We start from the raw sequence: 27,125 nt of genomic DNA, 5'->3' as shown, positions 1-27,125 counted from the left end.
GGAGTTCACAGGACAATCTAAAAATCTTTCTGTTATGATACAGATATGATCCAACCGATCTTCTTGATGTATAGATGTGCCCGAAGCAGGGGCATACACCTAACGTTCTTATACAATTGGCATCCAAAGTGTTGCACTGCACTGCTGCTGATAAAACAGTGCATTATGAAAAGTGGGTCAGAGGCAAACTCTCAGTTCAATTTCACATAGGCTTCACAGGATTAACTTTACATCCCTGCGAACAATGAAAATGTATACAGGCTCAACTAGACAAATTAATGTCATTAAATGTCTCCCCCTCCAATAGTGTATGTTATGGTTTTCTTTTCTTGGGTATTGACACATCCATTTCCCATAGGCATGGCCTTAGATGTGCAGTAGCTTTGTTTTATGTGAGATGGCAAAGGAGGGTAAGAGGTTAAGCCCCTGCAGCTCTGTCAGAGGGTTCCTCCTAGAACTACAATCATTATATATTATCATTGATTGTGGTTCAATACACCATCCTAATTATAAAAGATACTTTAACACATACTTCACTAATCTCTAGCCTGAAGCAGGGGTGGAGATTGACTTTACGCCGCCATAGTGCCAAAACTATGAATCGAGATTATGCGGGTTATTATAGCCTTAAGCAAAAAGGGTAGTCTAGACATATCGCTAGAAGTGCACTACATCGACCAGGTTGTCTGGTGTTTAGACTTGCCCAAGGTAGAAGCATGCAACCAAGTATAAACAGTCTTTGTATGAACTTTAACAGTACAGATGACAGTCTGTAAGGCCTGTTTCTCAAATTATGAAGGAATGAGAGGCCAAATATTTCAGACTTTTGCTAAGGAGTTTCCACATGACAAGAGTAATGGCCTAGGGGTATTATTGTGGACCATACTGTCTTAATGTTACAGATTATACTGTAGTTCAGAATTCTCTTAGTCTTGGCTATGAGCTTAACCAGCCTGAAGCAGAGGTGGAGAAGACCAGACTTCTCCCTGCTGCAGCACAGGCTGTGTGGTGCTGCCGAGCTCCAGGCAACGCTCCAATCCGACCAGATGTAAAAACTATCCAGTTCACCAGGGAATTCCCTTACCTCCCCTCTGAGTCAGAGTGTAGGCTTTCCCCAGCTCTCTCTCTCTCTCTGTTTGTCTGTCTGTCTGTCTCTCTCTCTCCCTCTCTCTATTTTCCCTGCCTCTAGCACTCATTCCATCCATGGAAAGCGGGGCAAGCCAGAACACACACTGCAATAGGTGCGCCAGGTATGTCTTCCTACTCCTGTGCCAGACGAGCGGTTTGGGCGAACCGAAACACTGACACAACCTCAACACATACACATAATAAAAATAACAGAAAAATTGAACCATGCACAACAATGCAAAAGAAAATGGAAAGTTTCATAAATGCCCACATTGTGGCTTTGCGAGAGGTACAACTCTCCACTGCAGCGAAAAAAAGATGATATGGCCTATTAAAAAAACATGTCAACAATAATTACTGTTGAAAAGAATGTTTACATTGCAGTAGAAACAAAAATGCAGACTTGAGGTTCTTGAGTCTATCATTATCTAGCTATAGTCTGATTAACTTGCTCTCCATGCTTTGTGTGGTCTAAGATGAACTCAAATAGTGGGGACAGCAGTTATATCATTTCATCCACTGGTAGAATAAAGAAAGTTTATCTATCTGAAGAAATTGGCCGGACACTTTCAGTTACTAAGCAAGGGTCAACATTAGGTCAGGGTATGATTGCTTTTATGTTCCGACGTCTCAGTACACAAGGTCATGAGAAGGATTTCTAAGGAAGTTCTGTCCTTTTCTGCCTCTTCTCTTCCTCTCCTCTTCCACTCACTCTTCTCTCCGTCTAGCCTCTGAGGGTCTTATCTTTTCCGTTTCACACCTCTACAGGGAATCCCTCATGGATGACTCACTGAAAACACTTCCTACTGCACAACGCAAACAGGCCTGGAGGCTAACAGCAATAGTGGGCGCACACACACACACACACAGCAACAAACACACACATGCACATGCAGTGGATGCACAGAGTTTGCATCAGTTATCCTGTGGGTGATGAAGTGGAGCTGTGGGGATGGATGTGGCTTTTGAAAAGTAGAAGTAATTATTTTTCAAGGCGCATTAAGGTCTCCCGCAGTGGCAACAGCTATGAGCCCTGCTCATTTAATACTGGGGACATCTCAGAGGGGGCAGACAGACAATCAAAACAACACGGAAAGAAGTAAGAGTAGGATCAAAGTGGCAGCAAAAAAGTGGCAGAGGGAAACTATGATTTAACAGTACAACAGGTGAACATAATACAAGTAATAAAAATACAAGTTTCTGGAAGGGACTACTATTTTCCCACTGAGAGATAGATCACACAGATCAAACCAGCTATTAAACACACTATATGTATGTTCACAATAGAAATACTAATATTAGATATATTTATTAAGTACCTTACTTTTAAACAAACAAACAAAAACTTAAAACTCACTTTTTTAGCTGCTCATTTGTCTTTTCATTTAGTTATTCTTAGCTTTACATTATTTCATCGCTGGCAGTTTTTTCACAAATCACTAGTTGATGTTTACCTTCATAAGTCATTGTTCTCCCACTTCTAAGATAATGACAATGGTTCTGGTCCCTAAAACAAGTGTAAACACATGTGGTAACATTGAGCACCATTGATTTGCAAAAGACAAGTGGATGTTTTGGGTGTCTCTGTTGTCACCACTTAACCAGAAACTGTTAATGAGTGAGACTCTCAAAAAGTGATGTCATAAATTATTCACTTAACGAATTGATATCTGCCCTCATTATTTTCAGACAGGCAATTGAAAAGCAGACAACAGGTTCTGTTTGTGCTAAAAGCAGCCACATCCTTGAGTGATTGAAAGCAAATGGAAACAGTTAAATAAAATGCATGTATTTATGATTTATGGCTATCTCATTTGTGCTAATAGGCTTTTGTGCTGTGTGTGATCTCCCTCTGACTCAACTTGGATGATTTTAACTGTATATAATTATTCACACAAGTTGGATTAGGACTCTCAAAAACCGTCTGTTGCTCCTTAGGATTGTGGAATTTTCTGGAAGGTGTTTATTGGAGTCAATTTTGGAAAGTGAGCAGCCGTCGTGACCTTTGATGGCAGCAACAGTAATGGCTGTCACCACTGTGGCAAAAGCAGTGATTGGTGTTGTGCTGTACAAAGAGCTCGGCTGTACGTGTGCCTGTGTGTGTCCCACTGTGTGTGTAAGCACATGTCTGTGAGTGGTAATTATTGCAGTGCAATGCTCTGTATTTCATGGGTGTATTTAGTCATGAACTTTTCCAGAGGAAAATAAAACCAAAGTTATAGAATAAATCTGTAATATAATTATAATTTTATTGGGTTCTTTTTTTCCTTATTCCAGTTTGGTCCTTCTAAATCAACAATTGGAGAAATTTTAAGTCTGAGAACCTTCATGAAACAGCAGGATTCTCTGATTAAAATGCCAAAAGACAATATTTTGCAGTATATTTGGGACATAAGTACTTTTCCACACTCATACTTGCTCATAGATAGTTGCCATTAGTGAGTGATGTATGTGTTCCTGTGTGTGCATGTGTGCATACAGTGTGTAGGTCTATCTGTAATGGGCTTTTTGACTTAGGAGACCCTGGAAGTGGTGGGTCATTAAAGTTTACATAAAAGCAGACTAAGTAGTAGACAGACAACCTCTCTTTCGATCTCCCTCTCTCTCTCCTCGACACCACAGAGACGGAAAACAAACCACTGAAATGTGGATGGCAGGCACGAGTGTGGGGATCCCGCTAGCGCACAGCTCCACACTGCCTAATGTCTTTAACGGGTATCGAGGATAGAGGTAAGAAGAGTGGAGGATGAGGGAGTGAAAGGAGAGAAAAGGAGGAAACAAGGTACCACAGTAGACAGAGAGGAAGAGAGAGAGGGAGGAGGTGAAAGAAGGGAAATACAACCAAGAAGGGGTCATGAGTCTCAAATAACAGGAGGTGGAAAGGCAAAAGGTGTTGGGTATGAATGGGCTTTCCTCTCCAGGGGATCCCCCTCCATGACTAAGTAAAGCCAGGAGGAGGGAGACCCCATATTACCAAGTTCATCCACCACCCCTTAACCCCTAAGGTGCTTAAGTGTAGACCATTGTAACAGGGTGTGGTGAGGTAGACAATGAGTGTAGAGAAGAGTAAAAATCTCTGTTTTCTTTTCAATTTTTAGCTTGTCTTCTTTTTGGCAGGCATTTTGAAGAATGTTTTTGATAAATCTGGGGGAAACTGAGCACTGATTTAAAACCAGTTGTTTACCCCCTAATGTTGAAACTCAAGTTTTAGTGAGCTTTGAAGCAGTGATGATGGGTTCAAACATTTTCTAGTGATTTAGGCTAAGACTTCAGTAGCTTTCAAAACAGTTGTTAAAGGAGAGAAGGAGGGTCACCTGAATCACCTGATGGCCCACAGAGGACTGTTGGTGCATTCAAGTGTAAACCGCTGACAACTAAACAATTGAAACGAGATTTGGGAGAAGTGGAAAGTGAATCCCATTTTGTTTTGTACTGTATATACTATGATGATTTAAGAATGCATATTTTCCATGAAATGGTTCGACACAACCCCAAAATATTCTTGTGATCAAATGGAATGGTTACTTTTGTTGTTGTGACTGTGTTTTTGTTTGCCATTTATAATTTTTTGTAGAAAATCAAGCATCAAAAGTGCATATGCAGCACTCTGTATCTGGTTTATATGAATTTATGTCTTGTAAGCCCACAGGACATAGTCATACAGGACGCAATAATAGAAACTACATTCGCTCACTAACTGATGGTTACCTGCTGTTATTAGGGTTAGTTTAGTCTGTTTTTTAATTTCCCCACCCTGATGAAAAACCCCTTGGTAACTTTGGTCTAGGTAGAGAAACAAGTTTACAGGATATGAGAGGTTGGTAAATATTTTTGTGAGTACCATGGGTTTGTGACGACAACCAACTTCAGGAAATATGAAATCTATCAATGGCAACTATTGTAAGAGAAGAAATTCCTCCTTCATGCTTCCTCACTTGTTGCTCATCATCATTATCATAGTGGCAGCATTGTATTTCAACAGATGTCAGAGGTATCACTGTGCTTGACCTTTGCATTGATTTAGTGGTTGCAATCAAGGAAATGATCATTCATATAAACTTGATCAGCAGTGTTTTTACCATTGCTCTCTCCCATACAGGGAGGAAACACGTGGATGAAATGTGGGCAAAGAGAGGAATAACCTCATAATTGCGGGTGAGTGAAAGACAGCGAGGATGAGTATCCAGCATAATGTGTGGAAGAGGGAGCTAGCAAAAGTGAGAGGGTTAAATGTCTAAAGCAAGGGAGTCAGGGAGAGAAAGACAGGAATGGAGAGAGAGAAAGTGAGAGAAAGAGACGTTGCACATGCCCTGGTTGTGATTCATCCCTTAACTTGTGGCGAGCACCAGTGAACAGGCAATGGAAACTTCAGCAAATGTAAATATGCTTTGGTTAAAAATATAGTGGCTTAATGCACACCACATGTGGCTCTCTGGCAAGGCCTGCTCTATTTTGACGGGAGGAGAGACTGAGGAAACGGGACAGAGGCAGAGAAGGAGAGAGACATTTGAAAGAGATATTAGGAGGGGAAATTGAGAGGCAGTAAACATGGTCTGTTGACTGCAGCTTACCCTGGGCCTTCTCCACGAACACCACCTTTGAGTCAGGGAGGAAGTTAAGACCACTCAGGAGCATCATTTTGCCTCCCGTGGCAGGGTAACTTTCCACACTCTGCTTCTCCACCAAGGGAAGCTCCTGTGCTGAGCGCTGGGCTATTGAAAGGGAACACACACACACATTTCAATACTGTGTGTAAGCCTACATAAACTTACTGCTGATCTCCATCCACCGCAAGAAGCACAAGCCCAGCTCACAGCCAATAAAACAGCAGTACTTGGTTAGCTAAACAGGCTTATCAACTTTATTATGATGATTTCATGACCCCTAGCTAAGAGGTTTTCAGCCAACAGCTTATGACATTGAAAAAGGCAGACAACTGATCAAAACAGCATTTTCATGGTCTGATCCTTAGTCATTATTTTCCATTAAGAAGTCTACAGCCAACCACCTGTCTCTGCTTTCTACAAATGTGGTTAGCTATTCACTTTTGACCTCTTGGTGACCACATTCACAGCCTGAGTCACATATATTTATTAACACATAGCTGTGCATTTCATCTCTTATCCCATCAAATAATTTTAGAGTAAAAGCTTGGTAAAGCACTAAAAAAAAGCTTCTGTAATGATGAACCAGCTCGGATTAACATCCACTTTGGACCATAAACTATAATGCCAGCTCCATCTCCCCATGTAACTTTAATTGGCTTCCTTGGGTGCAAATACCATTACACCTATACACACAAATGAATGACAAAAAAACAGAGGTTTCTTTCAATGTGCTCGTTAAACCGTGCCAAAACTGGGGCTGGCAAATGACCTTTGTGGAACCTGGGTATGGGGTAGTCTTACCACAATAACTTGTGCACTCAGTCATAAAATGTGAATTGAGATAGATAACACGTGTGTCTGGCATCATGTACAATGCATCTATTGCCTTGGCAAATTGCTTTGATCATATAAAACTTATTGGGTGCAGAGGCACTGAATTTGCTCCAACAAGTAATAAAATAGTAGCTCAGTTTATTGGATTACAACAATAGATGCCACCTTTTGCTTAAGTGGAAAGCCAAGAGAAAAGGCATGCCAGTTTGTGAGTTTATTTCTGTGTGTTCATGTGTGAGACTTACAGCATTCAATGGGGTTGGAGGCAGTCTGTAGGGACACTGTCCTGCCGTTGGTCTGGTTGATGTGCACTCGGAACACCAACCTCACACGTGTGTTTTTACGTCCGATGTCTGTTTCCCCTTTGCGGAGCTCAATGTCTGAATTACGCAGCTTCAGGATCCCTGCACAATCAATTCTGAGACAGAGGCAGGGAAAGGAAAATTTTAACATCATATTTCAAACATTACATTTACAAGATAATGAGAAAGGGGAGTTCAGTGTAAGCTATTACAAAGCAGATGTAGATTCTCTGCTTAATTACAAACAATATTTTCAACAGAATATCATCTGTAGAAAGATATGGCTGAAAAGCTGAAATAGGCAGATTTGATTATTTAACTCTGACTGTAACTGAGACACTGGGAAGAGCTGCTGTGCATTAGGACCAGCAGTGAAGTCCCCGCTGGTGTTACAGATCATGCACTGGAGGTTCACTGGAGCATGACCGTGTCATTATTAATCCAGCATGTCATCAAAGACAGAGTTGGACATTAATGACTTCACATCACAGTTTTAAAGGGTCACAGTGGTCCAAGAATTAGCAGTTCTCCGGAGGAATCCTCTGGACTGAACACACCATGACTTACCACTATCACACAAGGTCCCGTCAGCCGTAGTCAGTATATACTGAGTCATATACTTCATATATTTAGGGCTTAAACCTCTGTTAATCATTGCCATGTGTAGCAGTAGACCTCTTTTTAAGCTGTCTCTCTTTATTTGTTTCATTTCACAATTTGGGAGGTAAAGGGGTGAATTTTCTTTCCCTTTTCTTAGTGGAAAAAAGGCATTCATTTTCAGACATGGCCTTTCATGAATTGAAATAAAACTAGAGTGGCTGGTAAAAAGTGAGGGAATATGAATGGGGTATGGTTTGGCATTTCACTTATTTTACATGGTAGCGATTTGGGCACTATTCCTGGAACATGGTAAATGTCAGGTTTTATACCAATCCATTTTTCCCCTTGACATTGGTTTGGACAATTTGAATAAATAAGAAAAAGTAGTACTGCCTACCCACTCCTTATCAACCTTGCATGACATGTTCATGAAGTGTTCTGTCATGCATACATTTTTTAAAACAAACATAAGATGCTGAATGTCATGGATTAGTTTGAAGTCAGTTTTCACGGCCTATACAGCCTAAGATGTGGAACAGTTATATTTTCAGCACAGAAAGTTTGGATCAAAAGAGGCATATTCAAAATGTCAGCTAATTTTTTTTTCATAGTGACTGTAATGATAAGAGTTAAACGTTTATTTATATGGTCTAATTTGAAGGAGGTAATATACTACCTTAAATCATACTAACTTATTTGTATGAGATGAATTTTCCTAGAAGAGAAAAGAAAGACAAATTGAAACTGTCTGAAAGTTTGACTGCAGTTCTCGACTGTCTGCATCCCACACAGTGATCGAATGATTGCTGGCATGAGAGCAGCGAGATGGATGCTGTGTTATCAAGACAACTGTTTAACAGTTCAGTGGAAAGAGGCAGTTAAAGGCTTTGCTTCGTCTTTGACCTTTCAGATAGCTGGGGAACAAATAGAGAACTTTCACTCCTCTTCCTTTAACATGTGTGCTGACGACATAGGGGAAAAGAAACTTCCTCTTGAATACTGTTGACAATATCATATTCATCCTAAGGGACACATTAAGTCAAATGGGTGAGGGGCGTACCTAAATATGATATAATATTATAAGGAATATTGTGTTATTGTTGGAAATGATATTGTAAGGCAGTATGAATGTTAAAATCATCCATGCCCAACCAAAGAGGGCCGCTGTCCAATCAGGAAACTCCTATGTTTCCTTCCGAAATTAACAGACATATTTTACTTTCTAGTGTGGTTAGTGTGGTTATATATATATATATACATATATATATATATATATATATAAAAACCTGGAATCAGCTGAAACTGCTCATGGGTCATGGTCCCTAAGTGGGACCACTTCGCCTTCCACATCTGTTCCAGTTGCTCCTTCAGCCCCTGGTACTTCTTGATCTTCTTGTGCTCAGTCTTGCTGATGTTACTATCAGCTGCGACTGCCACATCTATCACAACTGCCCTCTTCTGCCCCTTGTCAACCACCACTATGTCTGGTGGGTTAGCCAGCAGCTGCTTGTCAGTCTGGAGCTTGAAGTCCTACAGGATCTTAGCTCTGTTTTTCTCGATCACTTTTGGTAGTATGTGCTGTTGGAATATAGGGACCTCTAATCCATACTCGGCACAGTTGTTCCTGTATGCTATTCCTGCCCGCTTGCATCTTACATCCTGATACTATGTGTTGGACTTTCTAAGGGGCAACTTTGCACAGCTTGCACCTTGGGGCCTGTCTGCTGTGGTAGACACCTGGTGCTTATGGCCTGTTCTTTTGCTGCTATGATCAGAGACTTTGTGCTGTACTTCACACCTGGATTTTAAGGTTTGAAACGGGGAAGGATAAACACAAAAAACAGCAAGAGGTAATGGCCTTATGTAACCTATGTTCACATACAGTGGTTTTATCCATAACACAGAGCTCTGGGCCCAAGTCCAATAAATTCACTGCTCCCTAGTCTGAATGGAGCCTGAGCACAGGAGCCACTGCCTGGACACAGTGCAGAGCACAGCCCCTTGGATTACGATAAGTCTTGGGGGAGGACAAGAGAGGCTAAGCCTGATTTACCTAAGCCTAGCAAACTTTCATAAAGTAAGATATGTCTGTTAATTTCAGATGTCATTTGAGCTCACAGACCCCCAGAAATCATTATAGCTGGACATCTACCCAAATTAACAGACAAAATTAGTCTGTTGGTTGCTCATTTTGTCAGGCATATTTTGCTAGCTAACATATGTGGTAACACATTTCAGCAGATAGTGTGTTCTTAGCACAGCCTTTAAGAGCTTCAGAGTTGGCTAATAATGCCATTGTTCATTAGCACAAGTGGACAGGAACTAAACACAAGCTAATTCCTGTAGCTTACTGTGTCACAATAAGTTTGTAATAAGTTTGGAAGTTTTCAGACTTTTCATACTTACTCTCACATGGTCTTATCCTGGAAGTCTCTTTTTGGTCGTGGTGCAGACTGCCACTGTTGTCTACCCACTGTTAATTTAGAAGCAGGTCTTTTCCACAGAGGACATTTTGACATGTCACAGTGTGAAAACACAGGTGAATATAATAATGGTAATGATGCCTGAATTCCATTGAGCTGTTCCAGTTTTAGGATCATGGTGTTGTGTATGCTGGCTCACTGTCACTGTCATGGCTACTGCAACACTTAAATAGAACAGAGCCATCGTTAATGTTATTAGTAACAACTGGCCCTCTTCTACAATCAAAATATCTGCTGTGACAAACACCTGTACTTATTTAGATTTTATGTGTGGAAGATTTATATCATGCAAACAAAAGTAATTTGTGCATTTTTTGTACCTTTATACACGTATATGGGCATCAATTGATATTGGTTTTTTTGCTAAATAGCTACACAATTGCCATTTCTGTTCATCATGAATACAGGGACCATGGGACTCTCAATGTATCATGGCTCTAGTGTGGTTGTTTTTTAAGAAATTGCATTGGGCTTCTGGTTGGATATTTATTTTAAAGCCTCTTGTGTGTAGAGTTCCTGCACACATTGGTCAGAATTAAGTCACCCATGAACTCAGTGTGTCGACACTGAATACTTATTTCACCTCCTTAGGAATGATGCATCTCTTTGGGTGAAAGCACTCAGTTTCTAAGGCCTATTTAGAAGTGTGTGCTGTTCAGCACCTATCATCACGCATTCTGTTTGTAGACTTAAAGCAAAGAGGAAAGTGCTGAGAGAAAGAAGAGTGTGTATTTTTGTGTGTGTGCATTTTAAAGCAGGGGTTACTGGAGAAAATTGTGGAAAGAAAAAAGATGGATAGGTGACTTGTGGAGGTCTAAGAGCACTCACATGGCTCTCATGTTGTTTTCAGGCAGTAGAGGGATCTCCAGAATTTTGGTGTTGGATTGCATGACTTCATGGCTGGCGGTTGAGACGGTTTTGCCGGTGATGCGGTGGACCTGGTAGAAGGCATGTGGTCGCAGGAGGCGGTCGTCTGCGGTCCCTATGAACAGCTGCAGGGTGAGGGGCTCGCTTTCCATGTAGCCATAAAGCTGGCGGGAGAACAAAGGGAACCAGGTGAGAGGCAACATCACATTTTAAGACCCCCATCTAAGGCAACCCCTCATTTAGTAAATAGAGATTGAATGCACATCAGCTACTGATAGTTAAAGGGGCCTTTAATGATAGTCCTGACATGGTAGAGGGGCTGCAAAAATTCTCTTCTGTTTGTTTTTAGTTGAGTTGGAGACCCCTTTTCAGTGGTCTTTACTGTTCTTTTTTCAGCTTTACTTCTACATTCCTTTAGGGTAGGGTGAAGAAAAAAGTTTTTTGATGTTTCTAAGTCTGCCTGGGGTAGGGATCTCCTGGGTACAGATATATGGAGGCTGATGGAGAGGCTTGCTTCCCATCACTTCGCCGTTCATTAAAATCTCACTGCTTCTATTAAAAAAAGTGCCTACAGAGAGGCAAGCAGTCGACAGTGACTCAGTGGAAAGTGACCCTTAAAGAGACAAAATAAGAAACCAGGACAATCATCTCATGTCTGCCAAAGGTGTAACGCTCACAGTCTATAAAGTTTATGAAACTGATGATTGGGCTAATACCAACTTACCTGTATAAATATGAGCTGCATCTACAGGATGAATCAAAATTTTGACACTGGTGAACCATAAATTTGAATCGTAAGCGTCAATAAAAAGAATCCATCTCTCTGTAATGAGTATCAACGTAAATTTAAAGTGGAATAAATGTCTCTGTACAGGTACAGGTACAGGTACAGTATGTAGTTCAGCAAACTTTATGCCCTAATGTGACAGGTAATAACACAAAAACTTCATGGAGTTTGGTATGCAGACAGAATCCAGCCCCTTTGCCTTTGGGCAGTTATGAACATGCATTATGATTTCCATTAAAGCTCAGAGACTGTGTCCCACTGTGATGAAAGAGACTCCTGTATCAGAACCACCACTTCAAACAACTACCACTTCCTCTAGCAGGCCTCCATTAGCTGCTACTGCTCAACTAATAAAAAGATCAAATCTTTAAAAAAAGAGAAAAGAAAAGCTCCATGGCCATGCATAGTTTGAAAAGTACTGCTTTCTTTCTGGTCAACGGCACTTCAAATATTAACTGCCAATTTACATTCAGCATCCCTGGATCATTTTCTGACAGTGTCTAAAGTAACATAATTTGATGATTTAACCGAACGTGTAATGGCTCAAAAGTACAAACATACAGACAGGGTTGCAAATTCCAAAGTGTGGTGAAGGACAACTGATACTTTGTGAGTGATGTCTGACCAGAATAATTTGCCAACCAAATGTGGATTTCTGGTTTGACTTAGTTTTACACTGCAGACCTCCCAGGATATGCTTTCTCTTAGTGGTCATACGGGTCATATGGGTGGATGTTGGTGTGGGCTTAGAAATCTGTCCAAACCTAAAAAACTGTCAGGAAGCTGCAGAATCCATCTGGTACACAGAAAAGTGAGAGGTCTAACTTCTCATCAAGTGGACCTCTGTGGATCCACCCATGTGGCTACTTGACTGCATGTGACATTTACCGAGAGGGATCACTTACTCAGGTCCAGGGCTCACCGAGCCATGGCCACCAGAAGAATCCCACAAATTGGTCAGTTACCCCAGCACACAACAGTGCACCGCCTCAGACCAATTTTCTTTGAGCTCCATCCGAGTGAAAACAGTGGTACCATCGAATGGAATAAAAGACCCCTGTTGTTTATCTAACCGACTGAGTCATATAACAAAATGCAGACCACATGTAACCTATGACATAATCTGATTAATGGGTTTGTAATTACCTTTGTGAGGGTGGTCAGAGATGGGGGTGCGAGGAAGAGGAAGGCTGGTGGTGGAGGACTGGAGGTATACGTCATTAGAAGTCTGTGGAAATTAGTGCTACAGTGTCACGGACACCTGATGTCTTTGGTTTGAGAACTAATTTGTCTGGATACTGTATTAAAAGCTGTCTGGCCTGATAATAAATGTGAAGATTGAATGCCTTTGGTCTGTACTTGATGACAGATCTTTTGGATTTGGGACAAGACAGAGGATGTGTTCTTTTTCTTCCCAGTTCCACAATTTTTCAGTATTAATTATGTTGAATAAAAATAGGTTATGACTACTCACTGGAGTAGAGCATATATCCATATGTCTCAATAATGTAAGCACCAGTGGTTATCTGCCTTTGCTTTTTGATTCAGATATCAAGGGAGTGAAAAGAGAGCAGTTAAGCTAAGGCTGTCATTCATCTCCAGTGCCAACTGTCCTATTTTTCTCTTCACCTCCACATAGTGTCTCTAGCAGCTGTCTTGACCTGTGAGCAAGTCACACATGCTAGTCATCAGTGAGTTAGGCCGAGGTCAGGAGCTTCTTGAAGTCTTGGCATCCCAAGGGACCACTTCATCTATGCAGTGATCTCACCGGCAGACCCCGCTCTGCTTGTTATATTTTACTTATGGTGTCACCAGAGGTAATTATCCATAGCCACACATGCTACCAGTTACTTGCGTATTGACTCTTGAGAGGACTATGGTTGAGCATGAGGTACAGATCTGAAACACCGGAGCGTTAAATTGCATGATTTCCTTATGATTTAATAAAACGCAGACAGCCGCACTACAAAGCAGTGTCGTCTGTCACTTTGCCTCAGTAGACTTCTTTGGATTTCTCAGTGACCTCCAACCATTACCTCAGCCGCCACGTGGCTGTAAGGGGGCCTGCAAGAGAGGCAAGAAGCGGGGGGGGCCTTTATCCCTTCACTCGTCTTGCGGTAGCGCATGATGACGGTGGTGTCCTCACTCAAAGCCGTAGTGACCTCATGGAGGAGAGGAAGTGATTAATGAGGTCAGGTAGTCCTCTTGGTGACGCTGGTCTTCCCAGCAGCAAAGAAAGGCAGTTGAGTCCCCCCTGGGCAACCTCCCTCGATTCCTTTACCATATGTGCTCCCCTGACCCTCTCCCTAAGGCCCCAGCTTCGCTTCTGCTTAACTCCTGTGATGCTCACTCAAAATGCACACCACAAGCAGAGCGCAAAACTTACTTCTTCATTTTATTCTCAATGGGGGAATAAGTTGGGGGGAAAAAGTCGAGATAGTGTCGTAAACTTTAAGTGTGGGCCGACGACAGAGGCTTCACACACACCTGTGACCTCAGCTTTGTATTTGTGTCTAATGCTGCCTGCGAGGTTGGACCAGGGAGCCACTAATTTTGACCAGATGAGCTTTTCTTGCTGTAACTGCAGCCTATCTGGCACACGTACTGTATATTTATTTTGAGATAATCTAAACCGAGTTTGAATCGAGGCTTGATTTGCAGCTGTTGCAGAGTGCCAACTTCTGCCACTGTGTCAGCTAGATCCATTTACACCTCCCACCGCAAGCCACCGTTGCATGAGCCATTTTTTGATAGCTGAGGCTCAAGTAAAACATTGTGGATATGGCAGCTGAAGCATTAATTGTGTAATTGTATGCAGCTGTATTGTCTGGGTCAGTTGTGATGATGTGGAGGGGAGGTCAAGCTAAAAAGGGAGAGCAGGGTGCATCCCTACCACTTTCCACCATTCATCTCCCTGTCGCTTTTGGACCACTGCAGATCCATCATCAGTATAGAAAATTTCAGTCCTTGGGATGTAGCCCCATTTTTTAAAAAATGTTCTCATCAATCAGTAAAAATCAGTTGTGATAAAATAATGATGTTTTTTTTAACTGATTAATATACATTTGAATATAAACACATATTCATAGCACATGTTAATCCTCAGTCTTTTCAGTAATAGTGACATTCTCAATGCTGCCTGCACCTGGCCTCAATAGTTCAAAGAAAGGATTTGAGCGTGTAATGTTTAATAATGACTTGCTGGTAAATTAGATGTGTCTGGCCTGGCTAGAAATTGAGTGTGAATACACTCCACAGGCCTGCAGTGGGCTGCCTTCTATCCCTCTGCAGTGATTTCATCACTGCCTGGAGAAATGTCATGACTCGTAGAAGTCCACGTGGCGCAGAGAATTGGGGAGAGGAGAAGGAGAAGACGACTGGAAGCAGCAGAGGAGGGGGGTGGGGGTGGGGGGACTTAGGCAGGGGAGGAGAACTACAACAGCAGATTTAGGCTTTTTCCCATTATCACGCTCCCCTCTCTCTGTCAAGTGCTGACAGTCACACAGCCAGCCTTTGCTGTACCCAATTAAATGTACACTCATCCAAGTTGTCTCTCCTTCCAGACTTTACTCTATCACCCTCCAGCCCTGCTAATGTCTCCAGTGCCTCATACTGAATGCATAAGGCAACATATGCAATCCTTTAATGTGCTGTGTTTCCATGGCTCCAAATGCTCCTCCTTTTATAAGCAACCAAACAGCTATATCCCTGAAAGTTTTTTTTTAACTGAGTACTTTAGTGTTATGTCATTGAGGGCATAGTTTCAAGCACTACCCCATGTCTAGACCAGTGAGGGTCCAAATTCCATATAAAAAGAATGACTTTGTTACCAGCGCAGCCTGCCATAAGAAATATCATCCAAACCTACAGAGAATTTGAGAAAGATGATGCACAGACAACTGCTGTGCCCCCCAATGGCACGACTACTACTAGTGTCTTACTTCATAAATCTGTGGGCTGTCTGGTTATCACCTCAAACCAGTGAAAACGATGCACATTTCGCACCATTTTTTCCACTTGTTATTAACTGGTAATTAGTGGTAGCCCAATACCAGTGTAAGGGAAGCCCTGCAGATGGAGAACCACAATTTAAGAGTGGCATAAATACTCCTTTGGGCAATGAATAATAGCCCTGACTAAGCTCTAACTGCACTACAGGGTACACCAAGCCTTTTGAATATCAAACAAGAGGCGGCAGTAGGTTTAATGAGCAATTAGCAGCTACAGTATAGGGTGCTGTAGACCAGGGGTTTTCTTTGAGACATTACGCAGCCAGCAAGCACCAGATCCCAAGGTGAAATTGCACATGCGAAGAACCAAGCACATGTTAATCGAGGTCTTTCATGTCGTCGTGGCGGAAACATACTGCAAATTTGATGTGCATCACATCCAGTTGTAGGGGAACGGAGATGGGTATTAAGTCACGCACACGTTAATAGGGATGATGGCCACATCCTGCTGAAATTACACCATGTCTGTTGCTGCTTTAGACTTAATGAGAGAGTGGGTGAGAGGGTTTGTGTATGTGTGAGAGGGGGGAGCCCTATAGGGCCAGTCATTATCCTATATGAACTAGCCATATGCAGCACTGCGCTGCACGCTGGGCGATAAGTTTAATACTCCACAGGTGTTGTCTGCTGCTACCATGGGCCTGGAGGATGTCTGTGTGTTTCCTGACTGAGTTTGAACCTGAAAGCCTTTGCAACATCTTCAACAGAACCCACATATTAGATCAGAGCCGGGTCACGTCCTCGGTCACTGTACTCTAAAGAAAAAGAATTCGGCACAATTCCACTTTTTTCCCCACTGTTCTCCTCTGGAAAAACCCATCAATCAATGTCACGGCAGTGTTCTGAGCGAAGTTAGACCAGGTTGTTGGTTTTCCTTAGCACGGCTACGAAAATGGTCCTGTCGACGTTTTGGCATTGCTGTGGTGAGAGAGGGGAGCGTCTGGAACAGTGTGAGAGGAGCCGATAGAGTACCCTAGATCCCCTTAATGGCGCTGTGGTCTGCTGCAGTAAATAAAGCAGCCACAGGGGTCACAAAGTGGACCAATCACCAGAGAGGAAGTTAAAAGGCTGCGGACGTGGAGGAAGGGAAGGAGGGATGGAGTGCGAGTCCAGAATAAATGAATGAGATTTGGAACAGGAAGCACAGAGTCGGTGCAAGCAGCAGAAGGGTAATGAGTCGAGGTAACCCATAATCTAGAGGTTTACACTGGTGTGCGGCTAGAGTTTAGACACATTCTCCCCAAGCACCATCCCACAAGTTCTCTGTCCTGTGCTGAAAGTGTTGTGGTTTATCTACTGCAGCTTAGGATGATGTCAGGCCTTAGAGATGTTAAAATGTCCTGTGCTTCTATCAGGAAAACACCTCTGCTTGTTACTGAATAACGAGACAACAGCAGTAAATGAGCAGTTGAGTATTTTGGTCTGGCAAACTGTCAGTTGCAGTCCCCCCAGGGACTTTGTAAGCTATAGAAACAGTGTATCCCTTCATGTTTTTCATCTTGCTGTTTCTTCATCCAGCGCTGCTTTCCAACACACATGTCACCATCACTCATTGCACATGTGTCTGATCATCCATGAGCTAAAAAAACAATAGAGCTGTGGATGACTGGGCTTCAACCGAGGGAGGCCTGCTGCCGTGGGTTTGGGAGATGGTTGAAGGATGAATGGTTCACAGGGAGCGACATCCTCTGGCCCCTCAGGGAGGGAGGCACCGGTGCGTGGAAAGGGGAGGTGGTGTCCGACGGGCGCTTTGATTTGGACTCCTATCCACCGCCACTACCCCCACCCACAACACCTCCCACCACTGCACCATGCTCAGCCAACCTCAGGGCCACCCAGGCCCTAATCAGCAGGATACAGAGCATCTCCAGGGGCAGCAGAGCCAAGCCCCAGCTGCCTGGTGACTCCCTCTGCCCCTTCTCTCTCTCTCAGTCTTAAGCGCAAACACACACATGCACACACACTTCCTTAGCTGCTTCCTACACCCGTGCCCCCGTGTCATTATTGACTCATTCTCCTTCACTGCACCTAACCCATTCAGCGCCTGCCACTCATTACCACAGGGCACTGGGGACTATAGCATGCCCTATCCTCCAAAATTACAACAACACAATTTCACACAACACAACAGCAAAGACGAAGACAGTGATAAGGAGTAAGACACTCAGATATATGAGAAATTTTGGACTCAGACCAAAAGCTTCCTGAAGATACAGCACATTCTCTTCTCCCATGTTTTACCCACTAGCATGTACACATGATTGCCTAATATTTATAGATTTATCTTTCTGCCAACTGCTATGCTTCTAGTAGTTTCCTTGTTATGAAACCTTCCAGATATCCCAATTCACTGCACATGAAACATCAGAGGCATAAATCACTCCACACCAAAAAGTAAGAGTAAAATGTTAGCAGCGGGGGAGGTGTGATGGTAAAGCAGCTGTCATCATATTTTCTCAGTGACTACTACTGACTAATAATTGCTTGACATACACAGCAGGGCTTGAAAACATCCTCGCAAAGCAATAAATTGGTGTCTGTGTAGTATAAAATAAACAACCCATGTCATCAATCTGAATCTGGACAACACTGTGTATTGCAAAGGTAGACTGGACGCTGACTCACGACTTTTCACTCTCACCCCCAGAGTGAGTCAGAAAGTGGCATAGACTAAATCAAAACCAGTCTCACCTGCCGCAGCTGTGCACGGCAGGCCGAGCCTGAAGAGGCTTGCGGGGAGGGGCGAGGGTAAAATGTTGGTTCACCCACATGTTGATATACAAAGGTTTGTAAAGAAGCGGAATAATTACCTGTATTTACAGAGAAAACCTGCAGGTTGACAGGTCAGTTTATAACAGCGTGTTGGCCAACAGCTGTCAAGTACGTTTGACATTGAACAGACCAGGATGTGTTGACAACATCTATTTACAAAACAGCTGTGGCGCTAACAACGTCTAATGCTGAGTGTGTGACATGCATAGACCACCAACCTGAAACTGCAGTGGTCCAAAAAAATGTTTTGTCAAGGTACTGTGTGTGCTTTGGCTGCTGTTTGCATGATGAACAGAATTTTAGATTTGACAATCTAAAACCTTTCAGATCGTTCTTTAACAAAACTATCACCAATGTCCTGTCATTATTAGACTAAATACTTAGTTTTAATTTAAATGAACTGCATCAAAGGCAAGCTGACCCTCAACCTTAAGGACACGCACACATCACTAAATCCCCACCTTGAGTAAACTAAGATGTCAGCACAGTGTGATGACAGTGTAGCAGAGAAAGGAGCTCTGTGCTGTGCTGCTGGTGAGACTGACGTGTGCTCTTTAAGTGTTCGCCAAGTGCAATAGTGAGAGGCGATGGTCCTGGTCTATACTAATTGAGTCAGCATGCACTGCTGCTGGTCAGAGCGACCTTTTGCAGCAGCAGATTGACTCCCAGCTTCAGGGAACATTAATAACACAGCACACAAGAAACAGACTGTGATGTGGATATATACTGTGCTGTTGCAGTCAAAAGTTCCAAAAAGAGGCTTGAGGGCTTCAAAGTCTAGTTAACTGGACAAGTTTGCAACAATAATGTTATGTCACATTGAATATCATCCAGACAGTTTGTAGTTACTTTTTGGTTTTTACATTTCTGATGCAAGCCATAATAAATGGAGACAAGCTGCTCAAATCAGATTTTTTGGTGCTTCCAGTATGAGTCAAATATTATTTCTCATGAAAGAGCAGCAAGACTTTTGTTTTGAAAGGAAATCACATAGTTCAAAAGTCAACTCAGCATAACCACTCCAATATGACTTTAAAGTAAAACATCTAAAAACTAAAAAAAAAGAAAAAAGAAAAAAAAGAAAAACAGCAAGAGAAAATCAAAGTCCAGACAAATGAGAGACATTTCATAGCTGTGTTGACTTTGCTCTGTGACTACATGCTGTCATAAACTCTGCATCCACCAGACGTCCATGTCACTAGCTTGTTGCTGGACAGAAAAAAGAGCTGTTAATCAATAAGCACTTGTCTGCTTGTTACCACTTATGCTGTAATGACAGCAAATGATTACACAATTTAATCGCACAAAGCTAACCTTGTCTCTGGTTAACTGAAATTTCCTCTGTAAGTCTTACAGATTTGATTCAGTAAACAGCTGCCGTCTGTGCATGTATTGCTGGTGACATACCTGTACAACAGGGTGTCCTCCAGAGAGCGCCTTCACAGCCCCTCGGCTGCCTTCGGTCTCATAGTGGGCCCTGTGGTGGGACTTTGGCTGCACCTCGATTTGTAGGTTGTACGGGCCGGAGCAGGATGGAAGCTGCCAGTCAAGAGCTGGCAGAGATGGGCTGGAATAACATGACACATTGCTTGTTATTAGGAAGAAATAACAATACACATTTTTTACTTGACCGCTGATTGATATAATAGAGAATTGACTTTTATCTAGTCCATGGAAGATTTACACTCACGGCCTGGTTATTCTTTCCTTAAAAACAGGAAGTGCTGTGTTTTACATTTCCAGTTTGCTAGGAGTAAAGACATGACAAATGGCTGTCCGTTATGTTTTTTTTTTTTCTCTATTTTATTTTATTTTTACAACTGAAGTCACATTTGATTTGCCACAGTAGGAGCTGTGAGGTTGCAGTCTTTCCACGGTTCAATCACTGCAAAGGAAGTCTAAATCAAAAAGTTCTAAACTTGCTTTAAATTAGCCTCAAATTAGGACACTTAAGTGTAATCCAACTGGCTTGATCCTTCTCCATTTCATCATGGTCTATAATCTAATCAATTGAAGTCATTCGCTGACGTGTGTAATTCCTTGTGCCTGGGTAATAATTAGTGGCCCTTTTTATGAAAAATAAATGAGAGACGAATGTGCCCTGGTTAGAGAGCGGTGTGTTTTTTATTATGGTGTGACAGGTGGAAACAGACACGGGGAGTTAAGAAATGACCGTAAGAGGAAAGACATTTCTAGGGCAGAAAAACAAATCTCACACCAACTAGCAATCAGCCTGTCCTCCGATACAATTATTATCCATTCTAAGTTGATAACTGTAAAATTACAGAAAAGGAACTGCACTAGTACTGTTGCACTGTTGAATAAGGTCAGCAGCACACCCTTCCTTGGAGCATGATATCTCTGTCTCAGAGCTACAGCTGGCCTCCCTTAACATTATTGTTCTCGAGATGGAGAGTCACAGCTTCCCATGTGAACGCCGTGGTGATATCTAAACCAAAACAAACATGTGCAAGACAATATTTCTCTGTGCCGGATGCCTGGTAAACGCAAACCCCTGACCTGAAGGGTGGCCCAACTGAAACCAATCTCTGGCATCTTTGTGGAACTTGCGGGCTGTTTGTTGACCCAAAACGAACTGATTTCCCCCTGCAGGGTTTTTATCTGCCCAGTCAGTGCATGACATCACATTAGGTCCACAGAAAGAGATGGGCTGATGGCGCGACAGGCTGGAGCAGTGAGCCGCCTGATTAACCCACAGACTGCTTCCCCTTCAGCCGGGCCTGTCACCATTACTTCCTGTTGCTCACTATCTTAATCAAACACTTGATTTCCGACAGGAAAGAGTGTTATTGGCTTGGAAAAAAAATGCAGCCAGGGACACAACTGAAATTGAACAAGCTTACCTTGCTCAAAAGCAAAAAAAATCAATGACATAGCTGAGTGCATGCTTATATGTGTGTATGTGTGTGTTTGTGTGTGTGTGTGTGTCTGTGCGTGTGTGTTTGTGTGTAGGTTACTATAGTACAACAGTGGCATATATATACACACACACATGCTGTGCAACTCCTCCCTGTGAAATATGATTTATGAAATAGTTTTGATCTTCAAAGAGAACGCTTTTGGAAGTGAAGAGCATACAAGGTTTGGATTTCTGCCTTTTGAAGACAATCTTGTCCTTGCAATAAATAAATAACACTAAATGTGGAAATGAAAAGACAACAACAGAGTATGACAGTGGCGCTATTGCACTGTCTGGATAAAAGTAGTTTCCTTAGGTGGAATGTTAGAAACCATAAATCTGTCTAAATAAGTAAACACTTGTTTTTGCTTTATTGTCTTCTCACGGCAATTTAGAGGCAAGACTGCTGGGTTGGTTTTACACTGACTGGTACAATCATCTTTGAAGTCAAAAGTGTTTAATCTTGTGGATTCATATAGTTCAGGATGACTCAGTTTATTTGACACGACAGAAGCCACCTACCTGAGGTAAGGCTTGGGTTTAGACCAGGAGTATGGATGCTGAGGCACATCCAGGAACCCTCCACAGTAGTTCTCCTTCTTCAGGGCCAGTCGGGAGGGGTAGTCCTCATGACAGAGCTCCCCATCAGGACCCAGCTCCTCGCCACCAGGCTCCACCTTCAGGCTCATGGAGGGTGAGTGGTCCAGCATTGTCTTCCGTGTCTTGATTGGGATTCCCTCCCCCATGTCTATCACTCCGTCTGTGGTTAGAGCATTGATGGCGGCCACAATGGCAGAGTTGGTGTACTGGTTGGTGTTGGCGAGCCAGTTCTCATCTGTGACGCTGACCCTGGGTGAGCCATGTGGAGACGGGGTAGGAGACTGGTTGGGCGAGCAGGATGTCTGACGGTAAGGGGCACCGTTGAGGCTGTACTTTCTCTTCCCCATTCCTCCACCTCCGCCGTTGCCTCCACCGCCTCCGCCGCCTCCGCCGCCTCCGCTGCAGGAAGGGGAGTTAGGCCTGGAGCCACGAGGTTGAGCCGGCCAGCCTTCCTCAGCCATGGCTCCTATCTGAGGGGAGGTGGAGGGTGAGTGATGGGGGGAGCCTGTGGGGCCGCTGGCATGTGGGCAGGACAGAAGTGAGGATGAGCCTCTGGGAGAAACGCAAGGGGACTGCCACGGGGAGTTTTGTGGGGAGTTGTCATAGTTGTAGAAGCCAGACTCATAGGAGGACGCCTCAGAGTTACAGCTGCGTGAGGAGATGCTGCTCGCGGGGCTGAGGCAGCTGGGATCACGGTAGCCGTCTGCGTTGGGCAGCGTCAGCGTGACGATGGAGTTAACACCTCGTTTGATGAATTGGTCCTCACTGTTGCTCTCTTCTACCTCATCCTCTGGGTACTGGCTGTAGGCAGTGATCTCAATACGGGGGCTTTCCAGGGCTGGAGCCCCATTAGGTCTCAGGCCATGGGGCAGGTAATAGCCTGATGCTGCATGGTTATCATTTTGAAGGCTGTAGCCTGTCTGGTGGCAAGAAGAAACTGAGATGACTGGGCTGGACTGTAAGGTGTGGTATTGAGTGGCCAGACAGGGGTTTCCCATGCCCAGTGGAAGGGACAGGCTGACATTTGGTGTGTAGCTGTATGCATCTGAAAAAAAAGAAAGAAATATAATTTAACTGTAAGAGAGGTATAGTGCATGACTGCATGCCACTGCAGAGGTTCAGAGCAATTACATTTCAACAGTAATTAACTCTGATTACATTTCAGAACAATGCCACTACACAACTCTCACCAATATGTCTTGCAATGACTGACTGCCTCCCCTCCTTATAAACATCTGGAGAAGCTTAGCAATCATCTCAAAGCAATTACTGTATGCAGTTGCTGTGTAGTCACAAGTTGCACTGCCACTCTGTTTGTTTGATCAGTTCATCTATGGCTCTATTTGGCACACCCTGCTGTCATATGTACTCTACAGGAATTCCTCCAGCAGAGCTGATGGATGCTTTATTTGATTGATTGCATCACTCACTGAGTGAATTAGGCCCTCCCCTGTGGAAAACTGACAGCACTCTCGCATCGCTCTGAGCTCGTGATTAAGTCAAAGAGCGTTTGCTGCAGCGTTACACACAGATGCACCACGGCACACACACAAACAAAAGCACGCACAAGCAAGCGCACAAGGAAATCATAGGCAGACAAGTGCAATGACATACAAGCTCAGTCAGTGGAAGCACATAGAGCCTGGCAGGTATGCCGCTTCAGTTAGCCTTGTAGCAGCTGGCTGCTGTGTCAACAGTTGTAAACCTCACGTCTGCCTTTTATTGATAATGTCAATGAGGGTAAAAGTGGTCACAGAATGAATACCATTCAGTCTGAAACCCAGTGAAGGGCATTCCCCTTGATGCAGGATGCTATATTTGTTAACCACAATGCTGCGCATCACATGAAATGATGAATATGTCACACACCACATAATATGTGGGTAGGCAGTCCAAAATTAGTTTATGAGACTCTATTTTCAGAGGTGATTATGTGATGTGCATCAGACAAGTTCAATATACTACGTTCAAAGGGTCTTTTTATAGGTGACAAGCACAAAGTATCTAAGCATATTATAGAAAATCAAATGTGAGATCTGGCTTTTCCCTTCAGAAATTGTGAAACATATTATTCACAAGAGACTTAAGAAAGTTAATTCATTTTCTGGCTGGCAGAATACTAAACGTCAAACCCTTTTACTGGCTTTTTACTAGAAAAACACTCACTTAAGTCATTTTCTTCATGGTCCAAGAATATAGAAAAAAAACCCAAAACTGCCCGTCAGTACCCACCTCTCTCAGGTTCATTGTGGACACCTTGGCTGTACTCACACACATAGCTGAAATCCAACCCTTGTCGTTTATGCTGGAAACTCATCTCTGCCCCAGTGATTATACTCCAAGTTTCAACAGAAAAACTGCTAAGCCTTCAGCTCATTCTCCTCTGATGTTTCTCTCTCCTGGTTTACCCTCTTCTAGTGCTCAACAGATGATAATCTCCTGCCCACTCCACCCGTCGTGACACACCTCCTTACTTCAGGCCTGACTGACTTTGCTTAGAGCTGCAGCTGTTATGTTTTTTCTTTCCTTCTGATCATGTCCGCGATCAGTGCACTACACCGCAACATACATCACCTCTTCTAACACCCACTCAAACACACTGAAACTTTCACTCTTGTGTGCTGCATGATCTTGAAACTTGGCTTCTCCGGGTCACACGCGTCACATCTGCTGAACTAACAAAATTATACCAGATCATAATTTGTGGGGTGAAACAAATGAAAGAAAAAGAAATGATTCACTCTTGCACTCAAGGCAAAGCTTCTGCAATTGTCTGCAACGCATTTCAAAATGCGGTGTAAGCAGAGTTAATTTGAAAACACTGACTATCACACAGATTATAGCGTGCTCTTTCTGTCCTCCACAATTTTTCTCAATTATGCTATCACGATCAAAACACTCTCTCCCCACAACCAAACCAGCATGACTAAAGAATGGATGGGTTTATCCATGGGGATTGTGGTCCAGGCTGGGCTCAGACTGACAGGACCTCAGGGAGAGATAGGTGGTCGCCCACAGAAGTCATCCGCAGCCTGTGGAACTAAGAACCCTGGGGCCACTTATTGCACATGGCTGACTATGGGCTATGGCAAAACACCAGTAGAGTGTGTGTTTGTGCATGTGTGTGTGCACTAGTGTGTCTATGTGCCTGAGTTTATGTGTGATAATAAAGCAGCCCTCAGCACACTGCTGAAGCTGTGTGTGGTTGAGTATGTCTCCTTGTCAAGCAAGCTACCCGGCATCCCCCAACACACACATCACAGCTTGTGCTCTCTCTCACGCACATATAAACACACACACACACACACACACATGTCTGTTACCAATTATAAGGATTAGGACTGAGGGACTGAAATGAATAATAATACAGCCCGCACCCGACCGTCTGAAACCTCAAAGACAAAATAAAAGTCTCAAAATCCACAAAAAGCCAGTGACTTCAGCTCTGACAGACTCTGTGAATTAGGACAAGACAGACTATCAATGACTTCAGATGGACCAAATCAATTTGCTACCATAAATGCTGAATTAAGCAAAAAAAAAAAAAAACAAAAAAAAACAGACTTGCTTTAAATGACAACCCCCCCCCCAATCCCAATTTTTAATATCATAAAAGTATCTGAATTTGACACAAAGCTCTTATCAAGAGGAGTGCAGGGGACAGCAAGAGTGTAACCCCATCAACTTTCATGGCACATGATGAGACACACCTGCAAGGACAGATGGAGACACCTAATGGTGTGGATGTAAAGTGGGTGCATGCCACTTGATATGCTTGCATGACTGCTCATTTGATTCCCATGTAGAGGAAAAATTGAATAAAAAGTTTCCAGAATTTATTTGGTGGCATCTTTACAAAATAAGTTGTCACACAGGTAGTATTTATAGATTTTTCAGTAAATTTTCTGTCTTTAACCTGTAATAACTAGAAATCATTGATTAAATTAACCAAATGATAATATATTGTCAATCAGTCAACAGTTACTAAAGTTGTGTTCCAAGATTTTAACAGGCTCATTAATTGATTTTACAGTCATTCATGTATTTAAAATTACAGAACGCCAGATTACGTCGATGTAATATCTGTTTACCAAATGCTTGGTCCAGACTTGACAGGAGTGCACAAGGTCCCTATCAGTTTGCATTAGCTGCGGCACCCAATGGCAACGCATCTTAAAATCAAATGAGTACAGCAAATACAGTACAGTACTGTACAGTAAATTCACATTCCAGCAGCTGTTCGGGAATGAAATGGAGCTTAAAGAATCATATTTTACCTTCTTCTGCAGACTTCATATTGGCGGTGAGAGAGGTGAGAAACCGGAGTCCCCGCTCCTTACCGACTGTTGCTCCAAAGCTGAACTTGGTATTGACGCTCAGGCGGAAGGTATCCTGCATTCAACAAGCGATGCGCAACTTCTCCTCTCCGATTGAGAGACTGTAATAAGCAACACCTTCGCCGATGGTAGTATTGCAAGAGTTAGTTCACTTCATACACCGTTAAATAAAAGCATTGCTCGCAAAGAAATTCGCGAAAAGCGAATGTGTACAAGTTGGAACCACAACGCGGTGGACTGTGCGCTCCAAGTGAACGGAGATAAATGTTGTGTTAATGGATCTGGAGACCGGCGCAGGTAGGAGCTGCTGAGGGGACCGCGGCTGAGGTGAGTTTGGCTCTCTTCAGCCCAGTGAAGGTTTTCAAGAGTCTCCCCAGGTCGATGACGCAGCGCGGTTTGTCAGAGGGGCCGGCTCCGGTGCTTTTAAAGCTGGAAAACACCCTCCGTCCTCCTGTCAGTGCGCCGCCCATCCAGGGATGACGCGGCCGGCTCCTGCAACCTCCTGGACCGCCTGATGATGTCTTCCACCCTGGGATCCCATCGGGGGAGGTGGGAGGTGTGCGAGATATGTGTGCGTGTGTGCACACATATCTTGCACACGTAGAGACAGACAGACAGACAGAGAGAGAGAGAGAGAGAGAGATACCCCGAAGTCAAGTTTATTTCAACAACTGTTATTTTTTTTTTATTTTTTATTTTACCCATTCGCAACATAATTCTATTGTAAAATATTTTTCAAGTTTTAATTGATATTGTCACCACAACTGTCCATAACACCTAATACTGAATATTAAGTCTTAGTTTGAAATTGTATCTAAATCCTTAAGCAACTCATAGAAGTCACAATAGACACATTCCCCTTAATTATCAATCAAATA

The 27,125-nt window shown here is 43.1% G+C and overlaps 1 protein-coding gene across 4 annotated transcripts in view; it reads right to left on the bottom strand.

Moving 5' to 3' along the window:
• Positions 1-26,880, bottom strand: part of LOC108887849 (nuclear factor of activated T cells 1) — a 58,741-nt gene extending 31,861 nt beyond the window's left edge. For 2 of the 4 annotated variants that reach the window (XM_018683475.2, XM_018683483.2), the window contains exons 1-6: positions 26,188-26,877; positions 21,833-22,955; positions 19,798-19,957; positions 10,783-10,985; positions 6,815-6,987; positions 5,700-5,840 (exon numbers count right to left, since the gene is read on the bottom strand). In XM_018683475.2, the coding sequence (XP_018538991.1) occupies positions 5,700-5,840; positions 6,815-6,987; positions 10,783-10,985; positions 19,798-19,957; positions 21,833-22,955; positions 26,188-26,308 (1,921 nt within the window). In that variant the 5' untranslated portion in view covers positions 26,309-26,877. Of the gene's footprint in view, positions 1-5,699; positions 5,841-6,814; positions 6,988-10,782; positions 10,986-19,797; positions 19,958-21,832; positions 22,956-24,142; positions 24,323-26,187 lie in introns of those variants that run through there. The other 2 variants (XM_051076199.1, XM_051076200.1) reach the window with 2 other exon arrangements.
• Between the last annotated feature and the right edge of the window lie 245 nt (positions 26,881-27,125).

This window comes from Lates calcarifer, linkage group LG15 (genome assembly GCF_001640805.2).
Source record: "Lates calcarifer isolate ASB-BC8 linkage group LG15, TLL_Latcal_v3, whole genome shotgun sequence".
In the NCBI taxonomy this organism is placed as follows: Eukaryota; Metazoa; Chordata; class Actinopteri; family Centropomidae; genus Lates; species Lates calcarifer.
Note: the sequence above shows the minus strand (reverse complement) of the source record. Positions and strands in the feature narration are given on the sequence as shown.